General features: G+C 40.6%; 1 protein-coding gene across 1 annotated transcript in view; it reads left to right on the forward strand.

Moving 5' to 3' along the window:
- grin2ab (glutamate receptor, ionotropic, N-methyl D-aspartate 2A, b) overlaps positions 1–25,304 on the forward strand; it is a 148,888-nt gene that overhangs the window by 19,217 nt on the left and 104,367 nt on the right. Inside the window, exons 6-9 of the mRNA XM_034686835.1 lie at positions 1,141–1,647; positions 2,481–2,687; positions 24,208–24,432; positions 24,534–24,692. Coding sequence (XP_034542726.1) covers positions 1,630–1,647; positions 2,481–2,687; positions 24,208–24,432; positions 24,534–24,692 — 609 coding nt within the window. The 5' untranslated portion in view covers positions 1,141–1,629. The remainder of the gene's footprint in view (positions 1–1,140; positions 1,648–2,480; positions 2,688–24,207; positions 24,433–24,533; positions 24,693–25,304) is intronic.

Here is a 25,304-nt window from a genome sequence, read left to right on the forward strand (position 1 = left end):
ACTCTGGGCTGACAAGGGAACATGATACATCATCACTAATAAATGTTTCGCTGCATTTATTTTGAAGGGATCCGTATTTTAATTTTGGGGGAAAAGGACTGTGTGCACTTGGGACCACTTGATTAGGTTAAAGCAGTTCAGCGGATATTGAAATATTTTATCACTGAGCAGTGGATGCTCTGAGGAGCGGAGGCGCCACGCCGCGACTCGTTTGACGCCGAGACAGTCGTCACAGCACACACGCATAAACACACACACACACACACACACACACACACACACACACACTCTCACACACACACACACACACACACACACACACACACACACACACACACACACACACACACACACACACACACACAAGAGGAGGAAGGGAGAGATATCCTAGCTCAAATGCGCGCACGCGGTTTTCGTTTGGCGAGATGGCACCAGGTGATGCCATGATCGACGAATGAGGATCCACTGGTGCGCCATACCTCTCGTGCCTCTTCATTTTTTGGGAGAAGAGCGACCCGCAAAGAGACACAAAAAGATCCGAGAGAGATACAAGAGGAAGAAACACAGCCTTCTTAGTTTTCACGAGCTCTGAAGTTGGAGTTGCTGTTTTTGGAGACATGGCGAAGTCTCCCAAGCGCGCGCACTCTTAACTCGCCACATATCTTTTTGATATTTTATAATGGGGAGATGAAGTCACCCAAGTCACCCTTACCACCTCTCGCCCCCCCTACCACCACATCAGCCTTCTTCTCCCATTCAGGCCCGTTGCCCATATGTTTAATTAACTAGGCTGATGTGTAAGTACCTTCAGCCAGCGAAGCGTGGGCGGACGGGCTGCGGGGTAAAGAGGCTGCCGGAGAATATTTTCTTATTCCTCTCCGCCTGGGCGCTCGGTCCTTTCCCGGTGCATCATCTCCGCGGTGCGACGTAGAAAGATACAAAAATAACTCGACCCGTTTTCCAACTTGTCCCGAATTGTTATAGTGCGTTATTTTGGAGAGCATTGCTCGTTCGGAGAGCGCGTGAGGGAGAAGTAAGAGGAAAGAGGGTGAGTGAGGAAAGGAGAGAGAAGGAGAGAGTGTGTGTGTGTGCGTATGTGTGTGTGTTTTGATGTTATTTGTGACGGAATCCCCTCTTCAGTCTCCAAGAATCTGCGAGCGGCGCGAGAAGGAGGAGGAGGACAGGAGAGAAGGAGGAGGAGGAGGAGGCGCGCGGACCTGTCCACGAGCCCTCACTGCGGAACGCGCGGGGCTGCCGCTGGAGATTCCAAAAACCATCGGTTATTTTGGATGCTAGAGACTAACTGTTCCCCTCACTTCATTGGTTTTCTCTTCCCCATTTTCCCGGCCAGTCTCTGCCGCTGAGTGGACGGTGTTTGACGTCTTTACCAAAAGGAATACTACCTTTTTTTTTTACTGGGGAGAGGTGCTGGTGGAGAGGGAGGTCTTCAGAGGCAGACAGGTGGATTTATGCATGGTGGTGGTGTCTTTTTGGGGGGGGACTGGATGAAGGAGAAATTGATGGATTAATTTGACGGTGGACAGTCGTTTATGTGATTCCCACTCCTGCCGAGGGCAAACGAATGGAGTAACAGGCTGCAATGTCATCTCCACCTGGCCGCCTGGAGAGATGTGTCACGGGAATGGGGTGAGTTAGCTGAATTAGTATATTATTTAAGCTTATAACTCTCGCAGCTTAATGGGAGGTGCACACATGAAGCAGGTATTTTGAAGGGGTTCAGTGGTTTTAATATCTGCCGCACACACTCCACTTCAAAGTGGAGCAGAGGAGGGTGACTGTTTGTGCTCCTCTCTTCGTCCGAGTCACCGACACACAACCTGCTGCATGCCCTACATAGAGGAGCCCGGCACCGGAGAGAGGAGCGTGAGGGGAATATTCGCTGAGGAGCCACAGGCTGTTTTTAACGTTTCCTCTCTCTCCTTTCTCTCTCTCCTTTCGTCACAAACGCGCAGAGAGAGTAGGAGAGAGAGTAGGAGAGAGAGAGAGAGAGAGAGAGAGAGAGAGAGAGAGAGAGAGAGTAACGTTACAATTTTGTCTTTCTCGCCGTACACAAACTCACCTTTGAATTTAACTCGTTTTCTGTTGTACGTCATGCAAAGCTTTCCATTCAACAAGCCCGTGTTTCAGCATCCTAAAAAAAGCAACGCATGCACGCGCAGTTGTTCTCCCACGTACGCAAACACAGCCTGTAAAATAACACGCGCGCACGCACACAGAACACACGCAACCACTTGGAATATGATGGTTTTTTTGATGCAATTCAAACTGTAAAAATGCGCGTGAGTCATGAGGACCATAATGACATTGGGTAATAATGTTTATAACCCAAATACAGAGGTGACTTCCTGCAGGAGCGCGCGTCTTTTTGTGGAAAAGAGTGAAATTCAACAAGTCTGCACTTAAGAGGGCTGCAAGTCAATAAGCCAGAGCTTTTTTTCTCTTATTTCTCTCTTTTTCAGATCAAGTTTGAACACTTTTCCTCTGGCTTCACTGACGCTGTGAGAGGGCACCAAAATGCCAGCAAACGAACGGGTCATGGTGGCTGCCTGCACGTGCCCTCACACCACGGCGGCAAAACTCAGCATTCATCGCACGGACTCCGAAGAAGAAGGCGCAAAACCTCCGCGACCGCAAACCTGCAGCAGCCACGCTTTGTGACACCGAAGGTAAGGAAGGAACCGCGGCTCTGGAGAAACTGTCCGTCAGAGCGGCTCATGCGCTGCGCAATGAGACGCTAAGCGGCGCTGTTGTATCACATTATGCGCGGCCACTGATGAGAGGCCATGTAATGAATTCATATCTCAAATTACAGTTTTCAGGCTTTGAATGCAGTCACGTTGTAGAAACACATTTTCTTCCGTTTTCCTCCCGCTTTCCGTGCCAAGTCTGACACACGAAGTGTCTTCTCCTCCTCCCTGGGACATGGAGGCAATCACACACACACATAAACACACACAGATGTTACATGGGGGGTAACTCTATAGGAGCACAGAAGTCTGACATGACAGAATATAAGGCTCTAATTCCCATAATTCTCTGTCAGACTTATCATGGTGGCGGAAGAGGAATGCCCATCATTTTTAATACACTGCATGTGTATGTGTGCACATTTATCATCATCATTTAGAGCAAATTATCATGCATGCCATACCAGACTCATTGTGTGTGATGTAGAGAGCTGCAGAGAGAGAGTGCCAATGTGCTCAGCAGTAGCCTATTTTCTTGAATAGTGGGATGACACAAAAGGAGATCAACTCTGTAGGGCATAAACGCAATAGAGTGGGGAGCAGAGAATGTGGAGAGCCGTTGCTATCTTCATTAATATAAATATCCTATGCTAAGCTGCAATGAATTCAGGGGTGATGTCATAGTACCTTTAAAACCTCATCAGTATTTTATTGAAGGTTTACTTTTCTATTCACTTTCTTTTTTCCTTGTTAATGCTTCAGAGACGTTTCCTGCACAATCAGACGTGTTTCCATCTCTTGTAGTTCACTGTTAACCAACAACTGTAGCAAAGCCAAACAGGAAAAGCAGTATGAAATGTTTTCAGTGGTACGGTGCAAATCATATTCAAAGACCCATCCTGGCTGTGCCTGACATAGTGTTGAAATTATAGGTCGAGATGCATCTCACTGAGCTGTTCACTCAACCGTTTCTATGTTGGCAAAGCAGACACTGTAGTTCAGAATTCATTGTCTCCAAGCAGCTTCGGCAGTGTAGCCAGAAGTGAGTCTGTGTCGTTCTGCTCCTCTGCAGTTAAGGCTATTTAATCCCTCACATTAAATGAGCTCTTCTCAACATGTTTTCGTGCCGCCTTTAACAAGATGGCCCTCCTGAGATTATTTTGATGGCACCTAAGTGGAACTGGTGAGGTTCACACAAACATTGCGTTCTTGTACCGTTGCTAGTAGCAAAGATCTAAAAGGTGTCTTTCCTGCTTGGCTGCTAAACACAATTTTCTGGTAGAAAAGAAAAATGTTGAGTTTTAGAAGAGGCTCGAGAGAGAGAGAGAGAGAGAGAGAGAGAGAGGAGAGAGAGAGAGAGAGACGAAGGAGAGAGAGAGAGAGAGAGAGAGAGAGAGAGAGAGAGAGAGGTGTTTTACAAGGACAAGGCTGCTAAAGGTGAGCAAGCAGACTTCTGTGTCATCCTATTTCCAGTGTTTTGGTTTCTTGCTTGACTTTTTTAGAGCTGGTGCACAAAATTAGCCCAAAATCTACATATGCCTGCAAGTGGGAAAGGGTACAGAGAGCATTCACGCAGAAGCCTTTTTCTTTTCATGAAAGATACATTGAGTTTTTACCTCTGTTGAACTGCTTGTTTCAGTGATGTGATTCAAAAGTTTTTGCAGTAACAGTGTGTTACTATGACACAGTCTCAGAGAATAGCTTAGCAGAATCAAACGTTGGTTTGATGAAAACATGACTGAGCTGTGAAATATTAGTTTTTATCTTTGGTTAGTTTGTGCTGTTCAGTCCAGCCCATGTCAAGTTTCTTGAATCTCAGGTGGCAGATTTAAAGCATTAAGAATTGTCAAATCCTCTTTTTTTTGTCACTCTTGTTTCCATGAACATGTAGAAGGTTTTAGGTGGGAGTACGCACACACACAAGATAGCATTGTAGAGCTTATGAAGAATAATTATAAAGAGGCTTAAAAAAGAGAAAAGCCAAAGAACTTGTGGGTGGTATGTGCACCTTCCTGCCCTGCGTTGTAGCTGTTTTTGTCCTGAAGGAGGTATTGACATATTCTGGGATAAGAGCAACAGCAAATAATCCCTGTATCGGCACAGTATTTTTGGCTGTGGAACACTATCCACTGAAGTTGAAAATAAGGTTCAGGGTGGTGTGGTTTCGGCCCAGAACATTAACAGCCAAAGCGTGTGAAGCCGCAGAGCCTCTGGCATGGCCCTCAGCTTCAGCTGTCATCTGCTGAGTGAGTGCTTTCTCTAAAGTCAATTAAACCTGCCAGTGTGCCTGTACCGCTCTGCATCAGATTGTCTTATCCTGACGAACCTCAGACAACAAAATTAGGCTACATATGACTCTGTGTCTGACAAATTTAACTCTTTTCTTCTCCACTTTTAGAAGAATTTCAAAATCCGACACCCTGCCCTCACAGTTGCTGTTGCCGTTCGTATGATCCCAGGTCAAATGGTTCTCACATGAGGCTTGAGATGATGAAAATGAGCATTTTCCTTTCCCCAGCAATTACCAGTGAAAAGCACTGAGTGACATATGATAATGAGTGATCTGACCCCCGCTGATCTGCTGTATTTTGATGTGTGATGGTGCAGCCTCAGACACAAGTTAATAACCCAAAAGCCTCTTAAGAACGTGCACTGTTTAATCATTTAATCAAAACACAGTTGGGGGCCTCATTTAATGAGTTAGTGAGCCATAGTGATATTACGAAGGGTTGGACTGAAACAGGTTTTTGAACTCTTATTTTTAGAAAGAGGTTCATGTTGATTATAATGCTCTACATCTGTCAACATGACCGTTTGATTCCTAAAAAGTGCTCTGTCTTTCATGTGATTTGAGTACTGAAAATCTAAAATTTGCAACATCCGTGGCTAACATTCTTCATTCTAAAAGATGTTTACGTCTCGTTGGATGTTCTTCAGTCAATATTGAACCAACCATGACGTGAAAAGCTGGAGATTCTTGTTTCGTACTCATTAACTGCCTCAGTCAGCAGTTTGATCAAATCTTTGTGGCTTTTACTCCCCTGAATTGGTTATTATAGACGAGACTGATCTAGTTTCAGAACAGTTTTTCAACTCGTTACTGAAGTAATCCAATTAGGATAAATGTAAATTTAAGTTTGGAAACCTGAAAACTAAGAATTCCCATGGCTCAGGCTAGGATTTTGACATCACATTGTACTTGTATCCGTTTTCAAACAGTATTTTTCATGAGTGAGAGGCAGATGGTCTGGAAGCTGAGAAACAGGACCATCGTGATCCTACTTGAGAGTTGGTCTCAGAGTGGATTTAGAGACAAGGACAATAGACCCGTTACTGAGAAACTGCAGCCTATACATCTTTGTTTGATTTAAAAGAGACATTTCATCTTTCATGTTTGTCTTGAATTTGTGTAGACAGTTGTACATCCCAAACGTCTCTACCGCAGATGGGCGACCAGCTGTATAGCGGATGAACTTTGCTTTTTGAACTTCTGTTTTTCATAAGTTTGTTTGAATATACAGCTGTACATTTTTCTTTTTTTATTATTATGATTATAAAGACGCCCAAATAACAACTTGCAGTTCAAAATGCGTCACTCATTATAATGTTATAACATTATAACGTTTGCGTGTGTTAGTGTGTGTGTGTGCGTGTGTGTGTGTGTGTGTTAGTGTTAGTGTGGGAACCTGGCTTGTTTACGATAAAGCCTTTTGTAATGATCCAAAGCTGAGAGACATCGGCAGCAACCAGCTGCACATCACTTTAAAAAACAGCAGTATGAAAAGTTCTATACTAAGTTCCCCCCCTCCTCTCTCTCTCTGTCTCTCTATCTCTCTATCTCTCTCTCTCTCTCTGACACAAGATCTCCTAAATCAAAGGTTACTGATGGTGAAAGGAGAAATAGTCAGAGAATATACTTGGGTGGCCTGACCAGGAAATATCTACGTGTGGGAAACACTAATCTATGTTTGCAGGGTTTTATGGTACTTGTAAAATAATGTATTAACTTGTTTTAGTATAGCAGGTTTGTTTTGGATTATGTTGGCCATTTAGTTATTCTTTACATGTTTTTTTAAAATATTTTTTTCAGTGAACAGTCTTTTCAAACAGATACTGCCATTTATACTGTCAACGCAGAATGCTATTATCAATAATATTAGGTCAAGAGATGGCAAGTTAAAAGTTGAATAGAGGTTGGATCGTTTGAGACATTTATTGATCTGTATTGGCACTTAGTCAAACCTAATGATCTCCAAAATGCCACAGTCATAGTGTGACGGTTCAGAGCAGCACAGAGACTCAAGTGGAGAGCAGCTGAAGCTGCAGTCTTTAATACAGAAACAGGTGGTCATACGTTGGTAGTCGGTCCAAACAAGGCAAACAAATCCAGGCAGGGGGAAGGCAAAAATCCAGGAGTCAGAAACCATGAGATTTAACACTTGAAAGAATGCTGGAAAGAGATGAACACACAGGGTGGAACAAAGACAGTCTGGTAGGGGATCAAGGGAAAAAAGAAAACAATGGCGGGGTTGACTGATGGCAAAAATCAGGGGCAGGTTTTTAATGAGCACAGGTGTGGGTAATCAAGGAACCAGGCGATACACACACATGAGGTCAGGAGCCGAGAATGCTTTTAGTCCCTGTTTAACACCTCAAAGCGATGTTAACACTGGTTCACACTGCCTGCTGTTCATCAAGTTCTCCTCTCTGATAACATCCAAATCTCTAGGGTTAAGTTTCTCTCAGCAAATAAAGCTGCAATCATTGATTTTTTGGCCAGTTGATAGCAGTATCACACGCTTTTAACACATCATGTACATCATCACCTTTACAAAGTTGTTGCATACTTACAGCATACATACATAACACTGCCTCTCCATGCTCAGTGGACATGAGGCGAACATTTGCATCCAGATAAACGTGAGTCCAATATTCATTATTTGCTGCTTAGTCTTCACCAAACTACACAAACTGGTGGATGAAACATCTGGTTGTGTAGCAGGTAAATGCTCTGCTGTGTTTATTGGCCGGTTCCTGACTGCTGTGTGGTGCAGAGCAGGTAGCACACATCAGGTTTATTAGAGCACTCTCACTCCTAACAGCTGCCTTTGTGGCTGGAAATGAGCTCGATGAGATGATGAGAGACTGATCCAAAACACTTGCAAACACATCCTTGATCTGGGAGGAACAAACAGATTTGGGTGATAATTATCTGTGGTTTCATCGTAACAAGAAACACCTTTAACAGTAGTTAAGCTGAAGTGATGATCCACTATTAATCCCAAAGTATTGATATTAAAACCTTCTGTTATGCTTGAGTAGTGAAGATTGCATGCTCGGTATTGATAGTCAGTGGTCATCATTAAAAAGAGAAACACACATACGTGCTCTACTTTGATGTCAGTGTTCATCTCCCAGTTGAAAGCTTCAGGCTTTCAAGATTCTGGATGTTTCATTTTGGATTGTAACCCCCCACTGTGCCTATTTGAATAGTGTGCTTTTGAATTAGCTTGATTAGTATTAGGCACAACATGTGGCTTGGAGAGGGAGAACATTTCCAGTCTCCTAGGAGGTTTAGTTTCTACCTTAAAAAGTGTCTTTTCCAGTGTCTGTCTGAGGGTTTTCCAAGCTGGGAAAAGAAGCTTAGGAGGTGCATAAGTGCGGTCAGCCTGTCCTGTCATTTTGGCCAACTTAACACCCAAAATCCATTTTCCAATTTTATGCTTTTACAGACACCAGATTTGCTTCAGACTGATACAACACTGTCCTTGTTAAGTCATTCTTCAGCATTTTAAATCCAATTGGATTCAGCATTTCACAGCGACGAGGAACATATCCATCACATAAGTGTATCAGTGCTATTCCCCCACTGGAGGGATCATTGTTAGTAGCGGAGGTCTCAGTGAGTACATGAGAGATGGCTGTCACTCACTTCCTGTATTACATATGTCAGGGCACAATTAGCTCAGCATGTCACAGAGGTGATTAACTCTTTTTTTTTTTTTACAAAGTATCAGACGTTGTTATATCAGCAGAGATAATGCAGAGTAGGGTTTTCTTTAAATAGCTACAAAACCTTTTTTTTTTGCTGTAGCACCATAACCCCGGTTCCAAAAGAGAGTGTAAAAAGAATAGTTATTGTAATCCTCTTGAAAAGCTTGCAGCTACATTGCGAAAAGGAAAGTCTGGCACTATGTGCTCAGTACGAGCTGTGCCAATGATGTTAAGTCCATATGGAATATCTTCAGTCAGCTGCAGAACAAGTAAAATGTAAAATAGCTTCATTATCCCCCTTTTTATTTGTCTTTTGAAAAAAGAAGTTCCTCAAACCCACATTGTGTGGATTTACATTTTTAAAATAATCTTTTTGAAATTTTTAAAGAGTGTGAATATAAACAGACTTTCTCTTAAACTGTTATGTGTGCGGGGAAAGTTTTCTGAATGGATTTAAGAGTTACAGGCGAAAAGCTCTTGTCTTGTTAGTGGGCGCGTGTCTAATGTTGGCGGGCATTTCAGTAAAGTAGCTTTAGTAGACAATAAACCCCTGCTGTGTGTTTATGTGCATTATCAATGACAGATTTCAGGAAGCAATTAGACAGCATACAGCACGTTAGACAAAATCAATTAAACATGAAAAAAGATCAAATTGCTTGTCATGTTGGTAAAAACATGTTTCTTTTTATGAAAGAAGTGTCTTTACTCTTCAAGCCTCATTCGGCTATTATGTGCTTCAAGAGTGAGAGACAAGTTCAACTACTGTACCGGCCTGGTACCTTTGCTGAATCCCATCCAGTCCAAAACTCAAATCCACATTTGAACAAAATGACCCGAGTCAAGCTTCAAAGCTTCAAACTTGAAAACAATCCTTCTTGTGCTTCTGTTCAGTTGATTTTTTTTGCCTGTATAGACTATTACAATGCAACTCTGACTTTTTTATCTATGTTTAAAGACACCTCACAGGATACTCAGATAGAGATGTCACTACCAGGTGTACATGGGGCCTCACCATACCTTAAAACATGGACATACAACACATGGTCTTGATGACATCACCCATTGATTTCTGAAGAGGTGTTTTGAGGCCCAAAGATGATGGCTCCAAATTTAAAATGCAGGCTCATACTAACTTCTGGCTACTCCAGAAACCAGTGAAGTGGTAGAGTTTTAGCCAAAGCTTCATAGCTTAGCTTCCTAACAGCTACAACAAGCCATCTGTCAGTCAAGAGGGACGCGCCGCCCAAATATGCTTGGCCGTCATTTCATTCAAAAGGGTGAGTGAAAAAATATATTTGTTTTGTGCTTGGCAATGACTTCATTTTAAAACACTGGAAGTTGCCATTGAGGCCTCACTGATCCCTTTTTAAGCTAGCTTCTACAAAGGGCTATCAAACACTGTTAGTGTGCTTTTATTCTGGCTTGTTCACTGAGCCGGGATGTTTAAAAAATAAACACTCTAGCACGCTAACATTTGCAGCCATACATCATTGTCATGCCTGCTGTCACCTTGTTACTGTGAGGAAGAAGATGTTAAATGTAAATAGTGTTTGGACAAAAATGTTTGATGTTAATGCAAAAAGTTTCTTAACCTATATATACGTATATATCTACCTAAAGGCAACAGGCAGATGTACAGACGTTGCCGTGCTGATGAGCAAAGTAATAAAATATAAATTCAATGTTTGGGGAAGAGTTATCCAAGAGTGGTTTGAGACTGTGTCTCAAAGAGAGGAATGTTTTTTAAAATTAAGCAGTTTAATCCATTATTGATTTGGTAAAAGCCATCCATGCTCACTTAGACTGCTGTTACTGTGTTTTTGCCTCAGACAAAGGTCTCTCTCTCGTCTCCAATTTGTACAAACACAGCACCTTGGAGACTTCCTGGAGCTTCAGCTGTGCTTTTATTGATTCTGCTGTTGATTTTTATCTGTGTTATTTTTCCGTTTGAGAAGCACAGAAGAAAAGTGACACGTACAAATGTTTTTTACTTTAATCATGTAATATGGGATTAATATTAAGATTAATATTTGCAATTTTTACACAGTCCAAGCCTTGATTTAAAAGGCACACTTGATTACATGTTTAGACTCACACCCCATTTTATGAGGATATGCCTACTTTAAACGCGCTCTTTCATTTGTAAACTAAAACAGGAACCTGTATTATGCACATACACATAATAAAACTATGTGATGTATGAAACAAACGTGAAAACAGCACACTGTGAAATTGATCCTTTGCCTCTGATTACTTGGAAGATCAGAAACAAATTGATGGTAAATCACCTGAGATGTATCTCCCTTTGGTTTTAATGCAATATCAAATGAAATGCTACTTGGAAAGGACCTTCATCACTGCATGATTTACTGTGTCAGCTGGTAGTCAGTTTATATTCACTTTTTGCTACACAATCTTGTTGAGCACTCTGCCAAGCAGCAAGATGCAGAGGCCAAAAATATTCCCCAAACATCCGCAAATCATTCAACATATATTAGTTCAGGTATAATGCCACCTTCCATGCTGGCGACAGGTGCTGTCTCAGCCAGACGGGGCATCTGGTGATGTGGGAACACATGAAGCCTCTGTCTCCTCCTGCCAAGTGTGGTTTTTAACAACACTGAGCAACACATCAAAACACATATGCTGACCAGACACCGGTTCCCAGAAATATATATTCAGGGATAGATCTTATAGTTGGTGGCATTTTGAAGCCACCAAAATCGTTATTGTTTGATAGTTCGATGTCTCTGACACTTAATTTGTAAAACCTCTGAATTCATCCATCTGTTTTTCCATTAAATTCAGCTGTAGCTTCCCTCTACGTAATAACTGTATCAAACATGACAGGAACACTACAGTGCAGAGCCCTGGTGCAGTGTTACTGCTGAAGACCGTGATAAGATGGAAATGATGATTGAATGTTGTAAGAGCTGGCTTCATCATTTAAGAGTTATTTGGCAGTTGAAGTCTTTATTTATGATAGTCATGAGCAGGGGGGAAGCTTGCCAGTTTTCCAAGTAGTAAAATCCCTAATATAGCTTCACATCATTTTTAAAGTTTATTAGATACAGAGTTCGGATGCCTATTTAAAGGGAATGGCCAAAAAACATTACTGAATGGCCATGACCTTCAGGCTATTAGGTGGCACTGCATTAAAAAAAAGACATGTCTCTGAAGTGGAATTCACTGCATGGGCTCCAAATCACTTCCAAAAAGCTTTGTCTCCAAAAACAGTTTGTCGCTGTATCCACATATGCAGGTTAAACTGTAGCAAGCAAAGAGGAAATCATATATGATCCGAAAGTGCTGACATCTTCTCCTGACTTGGACCTTGGGCTGAGGCAACGTGGGAAATTGTCTTCCAGTCTTTCAAACCAAAATTTGACATTCTTTTTTAGCAAATCACGGATGCTCCGCTCTAAAATAGATAAGCATTTAAAATAAGTATAGATTTTTCATAAAACAATAAATTTTTTTACCATTTGATAGGCCATTTTGCACGATTTCCAATTAAATAAAGGATTTGAATAAATTGCAAACCATCAAATTCTCTTTGTTTACATTTTACACAATGTTTGTAATTGGGGTTGTACACATCTTTGAAAACAATTACTGCATGAGCACAGACCATCTTCCTATATGACATCAGATAAAGAAACTCAGTTCATAAATGACTCATTTATTCTACATGTCATGATCAAAACTGTCAGATTACTCCTCTTGTATGCTTAGCTTTTTATAGTAGAACAGAAGAAGTTTTAGAAACCAATAAATCAATTATAGATTTTCCAAGAGAATGGAGCACTTGTCGTGCTTTAAAATGAGTACAAAATCAGTTTTTGGTTAAAATTTAAACAAAGAATTTATTCCATCATAGCATCAGATCGTCTGACAAGGCTTACCAATGATTGTCTACAACTGTTGTCATTTTAATGTTTCAGGTCTTTTCAATAATTGAAAGCAAAAACAAATCACATTGTATATTCATAAGGATGGCAAAGTCTCCGCTTATACTGTGCTGTGTTCCTCTAACCCTGGCATTTATACAGGTTGAAGGCACGTATAAAAAATTAATAAACTTCGACATATACATACTTTCAGTTTGTCATAAAAAACAAATCCCTCAAACTTGTGAGTAGAAGTCAAATTCACCAAAACATATTAGTTGTTTTGTGACTCTGCATTCATAGATTTATATGTTAAACTTCAGAGCTGTACTACAGTAAAGTTCAGGTCCTATATATAACATCAAGCCCCCTTACAGTGCACTCACGCCATCTTTCAAGGTGAAAACAATCCTGCTTGAAAGACGATACACTCTTGTACTTTGGCAGGGCTTTATAATGGCTTCATAATAATTTCATTTTCATGCCCTTTTTTCCCTCATCGTGCCCAACCTTAACCTTTTGCCTTTTTATATCCTCCGCTGGGGCTGTGACTTTCTCCGGCTTTACAACCTGCTGCACGGAAACACAAAAACCCTCAAAGTCAAATGCATAAACCTATAGATAAAGAAGTACACACAAACATAGTTATGAAAACACTATGCAGTCCCCCTATGAATACGGGAGTGTGTCCTTTCTGGCATTTGGCATTGTCCTTGTTTATTCATTATATTACCAATGAAATATGGATGACAGAACTCTCTCCGACATTTTCTGTTCCCATGATTACACACAAAACCACAGACATGCAATAAAAAAAAGGAAATTGGCAAAAAGTGTCTCCCGTAACACATGTACACACACATCTCTCTATCTCTGAATTTTTGATGTGGATAAAGGCTGATGGGCTGTTAGAAGACTTTGTTTAGCAGGCATGCGGTTTTATTGAGGACGAGGAGGATGGCACTTGAAAGTTGCGTTGATGTTAAACAAATGAAAATGTGATATTTCAAACAAGACCTTTTCACCATTTTCCGCTGCGGAACCAGTACAACAAATATTTGTATTTTGCAATTCAGTGTCTGGGTGGGTGGATAATGATACACACAGTGCTTTGGTTAATGCAGGGCAATCTCTTGAAAATATAAACCCTAGCACTCCCAGGTTAGACAAAACAAATTCCAGCTTATTATTTTTAAGTGCACCTGTGATAAGATTGTTTAGAGGGGAAGCCTTGAAAGTGCTATAAAGTGAAGTATTTTTTATTCATTGTTTGTAGCTGTAGGAGAGGTGAAGGGGCAGTCATGTTATTACTTTGAATAATTAGGGACTTTCTTCCTGGCAAAATGTCCTATTCATACCTTACTGAGCTGTTTGTGCCCTAAAATTAAACATACAATTAATCATACCACCCTCTGGTATGATGCTGCAAAGCATGCAGGCTGAAGAGCAGAGATGTTTTTATTTATGTATAGTCGGGTTTTTGACAGAATTTCTCAGGAAATAAAGCAAGAGTACAAAAAAAATGTCAGGGATAGAATGATGAAGTTTTTCACTCTCATTATCCCTGGTGCTCTCACATTTCACGAGTCGTATTGAAGACTAAGACAGGTGTTATATGCAGATATTAAAAAAATGTGAAAGTGGGGGCAAGATAATTCAATTATAGAAACATCATATTAAGACATCATTATTTGAATCCCATTGCCCAGTCTTATAAGCCACAAAATTGAACCTCTCTCAGGGAACAAAAGAGAGAATAGGAAGAGCTGATATACTTGAAACTGATATAGTGTGTACAAAATAGACCAACAATAAGAATCACAACATTGTTAGTCAGGATGAACAAAAATATAAAGATTCAAAAATATAAAGATTCAAATGTTAAGATATGAAAAAGGAAAAAATAGCACAATATCCAAAGGCTTACTTTGCATACCTTTCTCAGATAACTTAAAGTAACTTGGAGTACTTTGATGTAAAACCCTATGTTTAATTGAATATGACATGATGTCATACTCGGTGCTCCCTTGTAAGCCTTCTAAGTTGTACTGACACCTGACAGTGTGACATCAAGCCATTAATGCCGGAGGCTGGCTCTGAACTAGTTTGTTATGTGCTTTGTTTTAGTTTTAAGGGTTCTGTTCAGGATTATCAGTCTAGCCAAAACAACACTGGATCAATAAACCCGTCTAAATTGCAGTGCTCTAGGGCCGCATGCTTGTTAAACTACAGTACCTTCAAACATTGTAGCTATGGATGTGGAGGATTCAGAGATAACTCTGGGTCCTATTAAGTGATATGTTTTCTACTGACGTTAGTGAGTTATTAGTTACGTCAGCAGGAGAACATTTTTATAATCAGTGATGGTGTTGTGGTTGTCACCAAGTTTTCTGCTTTCAGACTAAAGCTAGAAAGTAAAGAGGATACAAGAAGTAAATATATTGAAAAATTAAGTATATTTTGTGAATATGGAGTAATATATTGCCCTTGCGGTCTTCTCATTACAGAGAATTGGTTACTTTTACTAACAGCTAAAGTTGGTACAGAGAAAGAAAACACTGAAAAAGTTGTGTTATAATTTTGAACAGGTTAGCAACATGACTAGATATAAAAGAGAGGCATGGCCCTCATTCTAGAGAGGCAGAGTCTCTTTAAAGTAAAGATAAGAAGAGGTTCCCAACTCAGTGAGAGACTGAGTGAGCAAATTTAATCATCTACAGTGCATACTATATATTAATAACAAAGATTTAGAGAATCTTGAGAGATTTAAAAAAAAAAAAAAGGAAATGGATTAGCCGACAACCAATACAGGCCCTCAGGTGGCACTGCATCAAAAATAGACAAGACTCTGCAGTGGAAATCACTGCATTGGTTTTATTTACTTCCAAAACCCTGTCTGTGAAAATAGTTAGTTGCTGTTTCCAAAAAATCTGGGTTAAAACTGTTCCATGCAAAAAGGAATCCAATATAGATGCATGATTCAAAAATGCTGACAACCTTTCTAAGATAGACCAAGGCAAAATAGGAAATTGTCCTGCACTCTTGCAAAGCTAAATTTTGACATTCTTTCTAGAAATCGTGGACAGTAGTGTACAACTAAACTTGTATTTAGGGCACACTTCAAAAGCCAACTCGAATAGTATCGGGATACATAACTGTCCACGGCATGGGTAGCTAACACATCTGGGAGGCCACCATTAATGCTGAACAATGAGATTTTGGAGGAACATGCTGCTATCCAGGAAAGACCTTGCAATTTCATAAAGACAATGCCAATCCACATTCTGCTGTATTACAACAGCATGGCCCTTTATTAGTAGTTGTTGTTGAGTCCGAGTGTCAAACTGGCCTGCTTACAGTCTGACTTGTCTCAACTGAAGACATTTGGGGCATCATAAAACCAAAAAACACAACATGGAGACTCCAAACTGTTGAGCGGCTGAAATGCTGTATCACACTAGACTGGGACATCATCTATCACTGTCAAAACTCCAGAAACTGGTCTCCTGGGTTCCCAAATGTTTCTATAGTGTTGTTATAGGGAGAAGGTGATGCAACACACTGGTAAACACCCCTGTCTCAACTGTTTTAAAGCCTGTTGTTGACGTCAAATTTACTTCCAGAGAGTTTCTTTTCCCGCCAACTATTCTTCAACTCTGGTGCTGAGAAGTTGTGGTCATAGTTTTTTTAGAAGAGAGAAATGTAGAAAAATTACACAAAAAAAACAAATTGGCAAAAATTGTTAAGATTGGGGGAAAATTATGGGGGAGCAGCAAGCTGACCTGCAGCAGCTGTACCTGACCAGGCTAGCTGTGGAGACTAACAAAGTCTGCAGGGAGTCATCACACCCACTCTCAGTGGAGTTTCAATTACTCCCTTCTGGTCGGAGATATAGATACAGATAAGATAAGAACAAATTGTGCTAAAAAGTCATTCATCCTCATGGCAAAAACTCAATTAAATAATATGCACTACTGATTAAAGCTGCTGTGGTGTAAAAAATGTTACTTTTTTTCTGCTGGGTTTGGAGAAAAGGTCACAATGCCCATCGGTACTCATCTGTAAGTGGAGTAATTTAAGATTATGGCGAAATCTCTGTGTTTTCTAATGCCTTCGTATCAAGCAATGTTATTATTCCCCGTCTTTCCCGTTATCACAGACCAATCAGAGCTACTCCCCGACCCTCTGTCGCCCTGATTGGCTGGGCTGGAATGCGCACAGCAATCTTTTGTGGGCGGGGTTACGGGAGCAGAGATGGGAGGGGGAGGGAGTGAGAGGAAATCTGGTGGGAAGGGGTAGTGACATTTCAAAATCTCTCTCCGAACTGATGTTTAAACTAAGGTTGTCTATAAGTACACTCAGTGTTATTTCATTTATCTGTATTAGATTATGGAGAGCAATGACTACTACTGTGAATGTTATGTCATGTCTGTGGAAGTAGTTTTGTTGCAGTAATGAGAAACAGCAACTACGGGTTGTTTGGATCATTTTTTGTTGTGTATGTTTTATGTACCTTTTCATGTTGTTGTGTCTTTTAACCTGTGCTGTACGACAAATTGCCTCGTTGAGGACATTAAAGTTTTCTAAAAACTAAAAAATGCCCCCCCCCCCCCCCCCCCCCCCCCCCCAGCAAAACTAGGATTGGGTTAATGTGCAAAATACGCATTAGAAAGGTCCCTTGAAAATGGGGAAATAGATGAAATTCTTGGACTAATCCAGCCACCTAGTGCTGGTGCCAGCAGAGAGTTGTGGGGGCTGATGACTTTAGGCGACTTGCCAAAAACAGCTGCGAAATTAACAGGCAACCTTTAAGCCTATGCCCCATACAGAGCTCACTGCAATAGCCCCAGATACATAAAGTCACAAGATAATAACTGAAGCTGAAAAACTCCAGCATCAGAGCAATAGCTGCTCAGTACCGTGAGAAGAGTTATGTCAGCTGCAAGTGGAATATTTCTTCAGACTTTTTTATATATTTTCTGTCAGATTAAAGTGATTAAACACTAAATGACAGCTGGATAACTGTTAAGCTGTCACTATCAGAGTGATTATTTAAACACATTCAAATAAGATGTGTGTGTGTGTGTGTGTGTGTGTGTGTGTCTGCCTTTCTTTTATATTTACTTGTTCGGTTTCTCTCCACCCCTTCTCCTCAAAATAACACTCACTAGCACGCTTTATTAGAATTTACATAAACCCTAAACACACAAACAAGTCTATGCCGTGTAAACATCATATTCCCACAGAATTACATTCAATAGTCCTCCATCAGCATTGTCTCTGAAGATGCTGTCACAAATAGTGTACAGATGTGGCTTGATTGTTAACAAGATCTCAGTTTTTGATGTTACGGTTTCTGAAAGTTGAAATGTGTTTACTTTAAATGTTTTATATTTCATGGTTTTGATTGATACTATTTTAATCCCTTTACAAATCCCTCAATCCCCCTCCTCCTCATTTGAGGTAGAGGGTGTTAATCTGGTTCACCTGTTCATCTACTCCAGACCATACAGTTTCTGGCATGCTCACCACAAGCAGCAGACTCTGATCCAGTTGGACACATAAAAGACTCAGTCTCACTTTAGTGTGTGTGCACTCCAATGAGAAACTGGTAAAGGTAACATTCGCTCACAGTTAAACACATTCTTTACAAATGATGACAGTCCAATATTTTTCATAGACAAGATGTCAGTGAACGTTGTTGAAATGATCCACATCATTTGTTTGTTGATGAATGGCAGTGAGTGCCACTGTCAGGTTAACAAAAGAAGAATACAAGCAAAGCAAACATGCAGATAGTTCTTTTCTTGTGATTCCACACCTTTTAAACATTCCCCTGTTTGTCCTCGAAGAATCCACACCACCATCTGGAATGTGTTTTAATTTTTTTTCCCAACTGAAACACAACTTAGCACAGACTACCCATTAATGTGACAAGCTTGGCTAGCTTCTCACAGCACTAATGTAGCCAAATAAAACGAAGAAACAATAAAGGTGGGTGGCTAACAAACATAACAATGAGCTGCTTTTCTCTATAAAGAGACATCAAGTCTATGCTATGAGCTGGAAAAGTCTTCCTTTTTCTTTAACTTTGTTCATTTCTTTATATGCTTTTCCCAGAACTCTGATGCAGTTTTGGCCTTTATCTAAATTTATGTAAAAACAACACTGCTTCCAGTTTTTTGATACAATTCAAAGAGTAATTTAAACATACAATATATCATCAGATCATGCATTTGCACAAGCATCAAACATGCATTATGTACCGGCTACTGGACAACAACAACAGCAAACTTCTCTAGTGTTGTCAAGTTTCATTATTTAGCAAGTATAAAATCAACAGCACCACACAACATAAAGTTCACTTGATGTGCATGGTATTATCAAACAGGTGCAGCGGCCCGGAAACATAGTTAGCCTGTCATCTGAGGCATAGATTGCGTGTGATCAGTGAAGTGTGCCTCTCTTCTTCATGCAAATACATTTTGCATTTAGAGGAGGACTGCACACATAAAAGAAGAGATTTTGATAAATGTGGCTGACTGCACATTCTGGTACATTCATGAAGGCACTACCAATATTCAAGGGTCCGTTTTACACCAAGAAATCCTTTGCCTGTGCAGCGCAGGTGCAGATTAAAAATGGTATAACAAGAGGAGGCTGCAGTGGGGGAGAATTAATAATGCTGCATTCTGCAGAAATCATGCTGACAGCAGAAACATGTGTAGGAGAGTGACAGTGGATTATTTAAAAATGAGAGTGACGCCCTCTCATGAAGTGAAGTAGTGCAGTAATTATAAATAAACACAAAAAGACACTTTTTTCATACATTCAACAAAGGTAGATTGGAAAGTTAATTAACCATTAACCATTACCACTCATACACATATAACTCGCAGTTGTTCAGTGATGCATGTAATTGCAGTGGTATCTTTAAAAAACGTGTAATGTTTAATGACCCCTATTGGTTTTACAAACTTCAGGCTATTTAAAGGTAATAAATACTCGATTTTGTAAGCTAGAGTTTAATCACAGTTTTAGTAAATGATTTGGAAAGTTAAGTTTCATTTAATGGGAATTATAATTTCAGCATCTCTACACTTGATATCTTTTTCTGGGCTTGATTTCTTTCAGGATTTATTACCCCATCGCATTCCCATCTCACCACTGGGCTGCATCTTTTGGAGATCTTGTTTATGTGTTGAAAGAGCCGAAAAGACAGTCCCAGTTACTGATAATTAGCCACTGCTTTAGTAATTCAGACGCTAATTTCATGCAGATTGGGAGCAGAAATATGTGCATAATTCTGGCCTTGACACTCAGAGTTTGGAAATGGGCTTTATGGGAATTAAAAAACAGAAAAAATGATTTGATGATTAAAAGAATGCATTTGTGCCACTAAGAATAAAAAGTGGTATAAAACTAGGTTTCAGGGCATTACTTTAGGTTAGCAGCTGCTATTGTACGCAACCCCAGTGGCTTGGCCACAGCACACAAAAGAAATGATGATTTGATGTACTTAATTATTCAACCCCGAGAATCTTGAGGGCATACAGCCAATTGTTATCTAATACAACACAGTCGGCATACGTTTTTATATCTAATGCAAGTGAAGTTTGACCTTTAATCTAACTCAAGAGAACCCCTTGGGCAAATATTAACTATAAAATAACTACATTTGAGAGGGACAACTTATATATGCTCTCAGAACAAAATATGTCCAGCTTTAACAACACATTTCTCAGGTACTCTAATAACATCTTTCTGAATGCAGGGGCACCACAAATTTCCATCAAGATAAACATGACCTTTTCTCTTTTGGTGAAACATTACTTCCACTTCATCTAATCCCTCTCCAGAAGCTCCCCACTCTGCTTTTATGTATCACCCTCCGACTCTTTTCTTCTGTTTCCTTTGTAAGGATCCACCAGCAACTCAGATCTAAATCAAATAATTCAGTATTAAGCTGTCACGTTGATATCATGTTGTTTTTATAAAGTAGAAAAATAGCTGAACAATAGTCATATACAATATATTATTAAAAGGAGATAACAGACATACAGCAGAGAGAGATTAGTCACAGGTTAGCATCACAAATGAATATATCTTTAGACCTCACAGATGATACCATGCAATCATCAGACTTAATAATCTGTTTTATATGCTTTTCAACTTCAATCTGACATCGCCTCCTCTATGACTATGCCCTGTTATGGAGAGGGATCTGATTTGCTCTAACCAGTCACAAGAGACAACATTTCCACCTGAATCTGACATTATTTTAAGTTGACTCTTTTGTGTGGCCATGCAAACAAACTTGTTTTTTGGAGACTTTTGTGTTTAGAAGTACGCCTGTTTTCCAAAGCGGTCGCCAATAATAACTTGATTCCAACACACCGCCTCAATTTGCTTGTTAATGACAAAATTTCCCCTCCCTGGCCCTGATTGGATAATCATATGTCCCCCCACGGAGCTTATTGGATCAATTACTACCACTGTTTGAAGTCAGATGAGTTGCCAGGGTAATCAGTCAACTTGACGGATTAAATGTCTGGACCCAGGCGCCACATATTGACAAAAAAAGAGTGACAGGAACATGATTTACATACTAATAGACAGTGAAAAGAAAAGTGTGCTACAGAAGTCAGAGAGGTTTGAGTTTATATCTTTTGGTCCAGGGTGGAAACTGGTCTCCAGTGAAGGAGACAACAACATTTTCAGCCTCATTCCTTAGTCTTAAAGTTTCTGTTATTGAAGGACAAATGTTAGGAGGAGTATCACTTTAAGATATTTCGTGTTGAAACAAAGCCCCCATAACCAAACGCCTGGAAGAGTGAAAGTGTGGACTGATTGATTTAAACAATTACACCCACATGAGATCTAATTTAATAGAAATCAGGGCTAACATTGTTGAACCGAAAAATGTGCTTACATCCGAGGAAAATCACCCTGAGTTGAGTTACACTGAGCACAAAGACTTCCTCTGATTCATTGTCACTGAAGCAGCTTGAGGGCCTCTGAATGCCAGCACCCATTAGAGCACCGGGTGTGTTGTTTCCAGCTTTGACACACATAATTTTCATAACTCTGGATTAAACTAAAAGCAAGAAAAAAAACCCCATTTTGGACAAGTCCAGTTTGCTGCTTAGAGGCAAATATGTACAAATGAAGGAGATATGTTAAAACGAGGACAAATAAAAGCTCCCTTCAGTCTATTTGGTTGCGAGAAATCAAAGAATAAATACTCTCTTACCCTTTAGAAGACGTTTTTAAAGAGTAAGAACCCTTTAAGGGTTGGCAGGACACAAGAGAATCAGGCCACTGAATATTGCTACACTATTAAAATCTTGCTTTTTCAGTTTCGTGGAAATATTAGCATAAATGCTAATACAGAGGCAAACAGTTCCCCATCATGACATCTCTTGTGGAAGCTAATCACAAGAGTCAGCGGATAGGATTTTAAGCTTGAATGCAAATCCTATAAGACAGCGGGAACACTCAGTGACCTAAAGTTCTCCAGCTACGTTGACCATTTTGGGAGCTGTGGCACAGCACACTCCAACTCCTACTTATGTTAGCTCTGATGCTAACTCCAGGGAAAGTTAGTGTAATCTTGTCCCATTGGTTAGAGCTGACGCTAATTCCCTGGGACAGGAGTGTAGCGGTGTGTGATTTAGCGGCGTATGCTAAGTGCTGCTGGAGCTGCAGGCTAGTCTGTGGGCACCAGGGCAGAGAGAGCAAGCTGGGAAAGTACTGACTTGACTAACTGGCCTGATTAGACCGGGTGTGAGATGACATGGATCATATACACGTACTAACCCGACCAGAAAGACAGATTGGCAGAATTAGAGAGTAAAAAAATAAATATATTAAGAGGACATGAGTAGGTAAAGAAGATTAGCATTCATGGATGCAAAAAAAAAAAAAAAAAAAGTAAGAAAACGAGGTGAAGGGAGGATGAAGAGATACAGAGACAGTGGGTTAATTCGGTGAACGTGATGTTTCCTCCTGGGGTGTTTTTCAGCTCTGCTGGACTGTGGTGGTGTAAGAAATTGGCTGAGATGCAACGTAGCATTCGCATCATGGTTTCATTAGTTCTCATTCAGCCCAAGGCATTTCACACTGCATTTCCTCTGCTCATCTGCTTCTCTTAGATCTGCACATATTACAGGAAAAGGTAAAACAGACTCAGCTGAACTGGGAACAGGAACTGAACCTCTACTGTATCAGACTGGAACTTGGTTAGTTGAAATAAATGTTATTTTTCATCTCAGTGAATGTTATTGATTGATGCAGACACTTTTGTGCCTGTAGCCATGTGGAATGTTTTTTCTCCATACCCCACACGACTGGGGTAAAATCAGATTACATTTATTTCAGGGTTATTTTATCCATTAATAGCTGGCACTTTACTCTGAACACTGCCTACAGGCTTAGATTATGCTCAAATAAAGGCAGACAGTGGAGGAGAGATTCAGGGCGTCTCGTGAAGGCTGATTAGCGCTTAAGCAAAAATAAAGTTAGGTTTAACCCCGCTCTCTTAATGCTCCCCAAATTTGAAAGGGACTCGTGAACAGTGGAGGACAGAAAGAGGACAGTAAACTTCCAGCCTCAGTTGCGCCTATCTAGTTATCTTTGCTTTTGCACTTGAGACTTGCTCTAATAATTACATTCAAGTCACATATCTGAGTCACTGTTTATATCAAAGACAAATACAAGCCGATCTCTGAGAACCCCGGCGGGTCGTTTTACAGCACTTACTGCGTTTTATGAAGACATGTTCAGAATGCACGAGTCTCACAGACGGAGATGGTTTGCAATATATTCTGTCCGCGACACCGATAAGTAGATTTTATACTTGTTTCACAAGGTGTGACTCAATTTCCTTCAAACAAACAAAGATGGCAAGGGGGTGCGCTTCTTGTTTGTTTTGAAGGTTGCAGGGAAAACTGTTATCATCCTCACCAAAACAAAAAAAGGGAAATGTTGTACAAAGACGATTATGAAGGATTCATCTGTAGAAACAAATGAAATGTCATCTTGTTACTTTTATTACAGCTTCACACAATGTTCTCTTCCCATCCATTATTCATGAACTGAAAGCATTTAATACATGATCCAAAGTGTTTTACCCACTCTTCCTATTCCTTGTTTATTAACAAACACTGTTGGATTAGAAAACCATGAACTCATTATCCAGGACTCATATTTTTGATGTGTTTTTAGCAGCACATAAAACACGTTTTTAATCATGACAGCAGGGTAAAGGGTGAACAGCTGCATTGACACTTGCTTTTATCTAAAGCAAGCTACCTGCCTCCTTCAGGAGCATTGTTCACCTTCTTGCTCAAGGACACTTTGACAGGAGGGATGGGGCATCCAACTGTCAATATGCTACTGCGAGTGTATATGTCTCACCTGCACTGTGACAGGCTGCTGAGGGGAGTCATAAACTGTCAAGGTATAGAAAATATTGTTTCAGCCTTAGTTTATGAGCTTTGTAAAATAACTCCAGGATTGAAATTGTCTGGTTTTATGAAGCACCCTGTCACCATTTCTCCTCAGGACTGTTCTCTGGGTTCATCTTTCTTCTGTCTGTTTTTTTTTTTTTTCAGGGTATGATGGGTGTAGTGGGCTGGATGCTGCTCCTACTCTCCCAGATGATGGTGCCTGTGGCGTCCCAGAAGCCTCCAGGGCTCAGTGTGGGTGTGATTATGGGCCAGACGCGCTACCTTTCCGATCAGGAGCTCCGCCCTCCACGGCGCCCTGATGATGCCCTTGACGTCTCTGTGGTGGTACTGAGGATCAACCAGACGGACCCAAAGTCTGTAATTACACAGGTAAGAAAAGCGGAGTACATTCACCTCTCCTCGACACATGCTAGCCATCAAACACACACACAGTCTTGTTTGACACCTGTTTTTGTCTGCTTTGCTCTAAGGTGTGTGAGCTCCTGACACGCACTCGTCTCCATGGCATCGTGTTTGCCGATGGCACCGATCAGGAGGCCATTGCTCAGATCCTTGACTTCCTCTCCGTTCAGACGCAGCTTCCAGTCCTGGGAGTCCATGGAGGCTCCTCAATGATTATGGCTGACAAGGTGAGTGATTGCTAAACAAAAATACACACACAACAACCTCCTGCTTTATGTGGATACACAATGTTTGGGTTGTGGAGCTGAGGGAGGTGTAATCCCTCCTGTCAGACACCTTTGACTTTGGGTAATGCTTTTAAACATACACTGTCTTCCTTGCATGCTAATTGCAATTAGCTAAGAGACAGATTTCATTGACTTGGTTTTCAAAACATAAGTCCAGCTGTAAATGCAGCTTGTGAGTCTGCATAAGCCACTGAGCTGCAGCATCAAATAAACACTCCATAAATCAAACACAAGATGCTAACTTTCAGGTTTTAAAGATATTGCATAAGTCCTGAGCTGGTTGGAATATGAAATCATGTAAAACCACAGCTTTTGATAATGTTCCATTTTGCCTCCTTAAAGCTCTTTGAAATGTGGACATTTTGAGGTTGTCTGAGTTGAGGATGGACATGGTGTTCTTGCGTCATATATAAACTGTCTGAGGATGTTGCAGTCAGCATGTTATAGATTAGAGAATCTCACATAAGAAGGTTTTTTGAAGCGTGTTTGTGATACAGAGGCTGCTGTGGGATCATTTTATTTCAGCGTGCTGACACTCTGGAGTGATGGCTT

The sequence above is a fragment of the Notolabrus celidotus genome, chromosome 7 (genome assembly GCF_009762535.1).
Source record: "Notolabrus celidotus isolate fNotCel1 chromosome 7, fNotCel1.pri, whole genome shotgun sequence".
NCBI lineage: Eukaryota > Metazoa > Chordata > Actinopteri > Labriformes > Labridae > Notolabrus > Notolabrus celidotus.